This window comes from Anomaloglossus baeobatrachus, chromosome 5 (genome assembly GCF_048569485.1).
Source record: "Anomaloglossus baeobatrachus isolate aAnoBae1 chromosome 5, aAnoBae1.hap1, whole genome shotgun sequence".
In the NCBI taxonomy this organism is placed as follows: domain Eukaryota; kingdom Metazoa; phylum Chordata; class Amphibia; order Anura; family Aromobatidae; genus Anomaloglossus; species Anomaloglossus baeobatrachus.
The window spans coordinates 592,043,358-592,049,357 of NC_134357.1; the positions used below are offsets into that span (position 1 = coordinate 592,043,358).

The 6,000-nt window shown below is 38.8% G+C and overlaps 1 protein-coding gene across 3 annotated transcripts in view; it reads right to left on the reverse strand.

The window, feature by feature from the left end:
- SPAG9 (sperm associated antigen 9) overlaps positions 1-6,000 on the reverse strand; it is a 26,051-nt gene that overhangs the window by 7,631 nt on the left and 12,420 nt on the right. For all 3 annotated transcript variants that reach the window (XM_075351468.1, XM_075351470.1, XM_075351467.1), the window contains exon 21: positions 340-488. In XM_075351468.1, coding sequence (XP_075207583.1) covers positions 340-488 — 149 coding nt within the window. The remainder of the gene's footprint in view (positions 1-339; positions 489-6,000) is intronic.

Consider the following 6,000-nt stretch of genomic DNA (forward strand, 5'->3'; position numbering starts at 1 on the left):
CCACCAACTTCACCCCGCCACCATCTATACCAGCACCTCCAACTCAAACTTCACCTCCTCCACCATCAATACCCTTACTGCCTCCCAACTTCACCCATTCCACCATCTATACACCTACTACGCCCTCCAGCCAAAGCGTCAACCACTTCTCTATCCATACGGTACTGCCATGTCCCCAACTTCTACAAGCTTTACCTCCACAACCATCACTTCCTCCCCTTCTACCACAGCCAGAATCAGTACTACTACCGCCACAATCACAACAACCACCACTTCCATCTCTACCACCATCTCCTGTACCCCTACCGCAGCAGCCAAGCAGATATTGGTACTCCTTACCTCTATCTTCATGGTCTTTGGCTGTACGATGTAGATCTTGTTCCTGTACCCGCACCAGACCTTCTCGTGTACCACCGTCATGCAGCGAATGGAGTGGTGTGGGCGGCCGAAGTCCAGCAGGTGGTAGTTGGATAAATCCCACTGACCGTCTGCAAGGAGGGGAAAAAAAACAAAATCCTGTTCTAGCACATTACAGAGGTCACAGTAATATCTGAACTGACGCATAGGACGCAGCTGTAATTCTCATCATCACCTAGGGGAGGTGCTACTATTGAGATTTCAATATTTTTATTGGTATATATATATATACTTTTTTGCATATCATTAGGTGCTTCGAATCAGCGTTTAAATTATGATCAACAGCCAGTTTAGAAACGCATCAAACAATTTTGGGAGGAAGGAAAAGAGGAACTTTATTGATGAAACATGGGGATAAATGGGGATAGGGAAGGAAAGGGGGAGAACAGGTAGAGAACTTATTTACATCTGAATCTATACAGTGGAATCTCGCTTAACGAGTAACCCAGTTAGCGAGTATTTCGCTTAACGAGCAAAGCTTGCTGTAAATTTGTAACTCAGTTTACGAGCAAGCTTTGCTGAATACTCACCGCACACACTTCCGGTTCCATACATCCACCGCGCTCTGACCCGCTCTTGCAGTCCACACAAACACGCACGCACACATATTATGCTCACCTTACCTTCCGTTCCATCGCCGGCCTCATGGTTCTTGTAGTTCGGTGGTACAGGATGTGTATCGGCAACTATCGTGACGAGGTAGGAACTTGCTCAGGCAGCGGAAGTTCCTCCCTCGTCGCGATGGTTACCCGATACGCATCCTTTACCGGCGAACTGCAAGATCCATGAGGCCGGCGATGGAACGGAAGGTAAGGTGAGTATAATATGTGTACCTTCCGTTCCATCGCCGGCCTCATGGTTCTTGTAGTTCGCCGGTACAGGATGTGTATCGGCAACCATCGCGACGAGGGAGGAACTGCCGCTGTCAGCCGCTACTCAAAGGCAAGCGGCTCCTGCCTTTGACGTGAGTGGAAGATCTTCCCTCGTCGCGATGGTTACCAGATACACATCCTGTACCGGCGAACTGCAAGTTCCAGGAGGCCGACGATGGAACGGAAGGCAAGGTGAGCATAATATGTGAGTGTGCGTGTTTGTGTGTATGTGTGGGGAATGGCACAATAGGGGACCAGGATGGGACACTTAAGTTGTGGAGCGAATTGTCTGCGTTGCAATGGTTTCCTATGGGAAATCTTGCTTTACTGAACGAGTAACTTGGTTAACAAGCACAGTCCCAGAACGGATTGTTCTCGTTAACCAAGGTTCCACTGTATATCTCATTCAATATATATGCGTTCAGGCTGGAGATAGGGAAGAAAAAGAAGAAGAAAGAAAAAAGAAAAAGAAGGGGGAGGAGAAGTTGGGTCTGGTATCATTTTCGTCAGAGGACTGTTGACGATAGTTTCACTTTCACTTTACTCTGTAGCGTTAGGAGCCAGAATGCTCCCTGTATAACAGCCAAGCGTCCCATCTCTTTCCATACGAATGAAACGAGTTGTTGTATATTGCATGTTTATTGTCAAACTCGTGATGAATACACCATCAATGTTTAGAACTCTGTCTTTCTTCCAGTTAGCTAATAAAAGTTGTTTCTCCATATATCGAAAAGTATTTGGTTTAGAGTCGTTATTCACAAGGTCATAAATATGTTTAGTGTTCCATAAGTTTTTCTTCTCCGTATCGCAGAGGTGGTCAACAATTAACTGTGGAAGAGAACGTCTACCCACCAAAAGTTTGAGAAGAGCTTCTCTCAATTAAATCAGTTTTAAAATTAAATTAATTAAAATTTTTAAAATCAAGGTCAATTATTTTAAATTTTAATTTAATTATTTTTTTTTAAAATCAAGGTCAATTATTTTAAATTTTAATTTAATTTTTTTAAAATCAAGGTCAATTTTAAAATTTAATTTAATTAAATTTTTTAAAATCAAGGTTATTTTAAATTTTAATTTAATTTTTTTAAAATCAAGGTCAATTATTTTAAATTTTAATTTAATTAAATTTTTTAAAATCAAGGTCAATTATTTTAAATTTTAATTTAATTTAAATTTTTTAAAATCAAGGTCAATTATTTTAAATTTTAATTTAATTAAATTATTTTTTTTTTTTAAATCAAGGTCAATTATTTTAAATTTTAATTTAATTTAAATTTTTTAAGATCAAGATCAATTATTTAAATTTTGATTTAATTATTTTTTTTAAAATCAAGGTCAATATTAAATTTTAATTTAATATAATTTTTTTTAAATCAAGGTCAATTATTTTAAATTTTAATTTAATTTAATTATTTTTTTTAAAATCAAGGTCAATTATTTTAAGTTTTAATTTAATTTAATTATTTTTTTTAAAACTCAAGATCAATTATTTTAAATTTTAATTTAATTAATTTTTTTAAAATCAAAGTCAATTATTTAATTTAATTATTTTTTTTAAAATCAAGGTCAAAATCAAGGTCAATTATTTTAAATTTTAATTTAATTAAATTATTTTTTTTTAAATCAAGGTCAATTATTTTAAATTTTAATTTAATTACATTTTTTAAAATCAAGGTCAATTATTTTAAATTTTAATCTAATTTAAATTAAATTTTTTAAAATCAAGGTCAATTACTTTAAATTTTAATTTAATTTAATTACATTAATTTTTTTAAAATCAATGTCAATTATTTTAAATTTTAATTTAATTAAATTATTTTTTTTTTTTTTTAAATCAAGGTCAATTATTTTAAATTTTAATTTAATTAAATTAATTTTTTTAAAATCAAGGTTAATTATTTTAAATTTTAATTTTAGGTCAAGAAAATTAATAAAATCTTTCCCATCATGGATACGACAGATTTTTCTTACTCCCAAGGATTTTTAAAGGATATTTGTTTATCTGTTCATACTTCGTAGTGATGTTTTTAGACTTGCATAAACTCTGCCAGGCAACAGTCGTAGAAGCCAAAGTAGGGTAGCTAGGTACAGGAAATTTAGGGTTTAAAAGATGGAACAACAAAAGGGAACTGAGAGAAGAGCGATTGGTCCAAGTAGGCTCCAAATCTAACCAAGATGGCGAATTTTCACTGGCTAGCCAATAAACACTCGGCTTTATAATATTAGTTTTATAGTAACTATCAAGATTTGGCCAGCCATATCCACCCCTGGTCTTACGTTTCATTAATAATACTGTGAGAGTCTTGGCCTTTTCTTGTTCCATACAAAATTATTTACACTGTGTGCAGAATTATTAGGCAAATGAGTATTTTGGTCACATGATACTTGTTATACATGTCGTCCTACTCCAAGCTGTATAGGCTGAGAGCCAACTACCAATGAAGTAAATCAGGTGCTGTGCCTCTCTGTAATGAGGAGGGGTGCGGTGTAATGACATCAACACCCTATATAAGGGGGGCTTCATTATTAGGCAACTTCCGTTCCTTTGGCAAAATGGGTCAGAAGAGAGATTGGACGGGCTCTGAAAAGTCCATATTGTGAGATGTCTTGCAGAAGGATGCAGCAGTCTTGCAATTGCCAAACTTTTGAAGCGTGATCACCGAACAATCAAGCGTTTCATGGCAAATAGCCAACAGGGTCGCAAGAAGCGTGTTGGGCAAAAAAGGCACAAAATAACTGCCCATGAATTGAGGACAATCAGGCGTGAAGCTGCCAAGATGCCATTTGCCACCAGTTTGGCCATTTTTCAGAGCTGCAACGTTACCGGAGTATCAAAAAGCACAAGGTGTGCCATACTCAGGGACAGGCCAAGGTAAGGAAGGCTGAAAACCACCACCTCTGACCAAGAAACAGAAGATAAAGCCTCAAGACTGGGCCAAGAAATATCTGAAGACTGATTTTTCACAGGTTTTATGGACTGATGAAATGAGAGTGACTCTTGATGGGCAGATGGATGGGCCAGAGCCTGGATCAGTAAAGGGCAGCTCCACACCGACTCAGACGCCAGCAAGGTGGAGGTGGGCACTGGTATGGGCTGGGATCATCAAAGATCAACTTGTGGGAGCTTTTCGGGTTGAGGATGGAGTGAAGCTCAACTCCCAGACCTACTGCCAGTTTCTAGAAGACAACTTCTCCAAGCAGTGGTACAGAAAAACATGATTTTCATGCAGGACAATGCTCCATCACATGCATCCAACTACTCCACAGCGTGGCCGGCCAGTAAAGATCTAAAAGATGAAAAAATAATGACATGGCCCCCTTGTTCACCTGATCTGAACCCCATAGAGAACCTGTGGTGCCTCATAAAATGTGAGATCTACAGGGAGGGAAAACAGTCCACCTCTCGGAGCAGTGGCTGGAGGCTGTGGTGGCTGCTGCACGCAATGTGGATCGTAAACAGATCAAGCAATGACAGAATCTATGGATGGTGGCTGCTGAGTGTCATCAGAAAGAAAGGGGGAGATATTGGTCATTTTTTGGGGGTTTTGTTTTTGCATGTCAGAAATGTTTATTTCTACATTTTGTGCAGTTATATTGGTTTCCTGGTGACAAACAAGTGAGATGGGAATATGTTTGGTTTTTATTAAGTTGCCTAATAATTCTGCACAGTAATAGTCACCTGCACAAACAGAATCCTCCTAAGATAGCCAAATCTAAAAAACCCCTCCAACTGCCAAAAATATTAAGCTTTAGGGTTGATTGAGAACATAATTGTTGATCAATAATAAAAAAAAAAATCCTCTAAAATACAACTTGCCTAATAATTCTGCACACGGCGTATTATTGATTGGAGTTTAGCTCTATAATTGGACGGGATAATTAGAGGGATAGCCCTAAAATAGTAAAGGATCTTGGCAAGTGAATTTAGATTTTTTTTTATGTTAATCGTATAATCATCAGTGAATAAGGGCAAGATTTTTGATTTTTCCAGAATAATGTCGTCAGCAAACAAGCCACTTTTATAATGGCACTAGCTGCACTCCCCGGCTCCGCCCGGGACAATAACTGCTGATAACAATACAGAATGTAGTAACAAAAATGTATTCTGCACAAACACCACAAAACACAGAGAAATGTAATTATTAACAGGCAAAAACTAAGCGAATAGAAGCATTTCACAACACATAGTTCAACACCACAGATATTCCACACACATTCAACTAAATTGGCCAAGTAATGTGCTCTGTCTGCCTCTTTCCAGGTCTGGGTCTGCCTCTTTCCAGGTCTGGGTCTGCCTCTTTCCAGGTCTGGGTCTGCCTCTTTCCAGGTCTGGGTCTGCCTCTTTCCAGGTCTGGGTCTGCCTCTTTCCAGGTCTGGGTCTGCCTCTTTCCAGGTCTGGGTCTGCCTCTTTCCCGGTCTGGGTCTGCCTCTTTCCCGGTCTGGGTCTGCCTCTTTCCCGGTCTGGGTCTGCCTCTTTCCCGGTCTGGGTCTGCCTCTTTTCCCGGTCTGGGTCTGCCTCTTTTCCCGGTCTGGGTCTGCCTCTTTCCCGGTCTGGGTCTGCCTCTTTCCCCGGTCTGCCTCTTCACCTCTTTGTTTGTGTCTTTTCCTGTCTGTCTCTTTCCCTGTCTGCCTGTCTTTGTCTGTATCTATTTCTCTGTCTCTTTCCCTGTGTTTGTCTGTATCTATTTCTCTGTCTCTTTCCCTGTGTTTG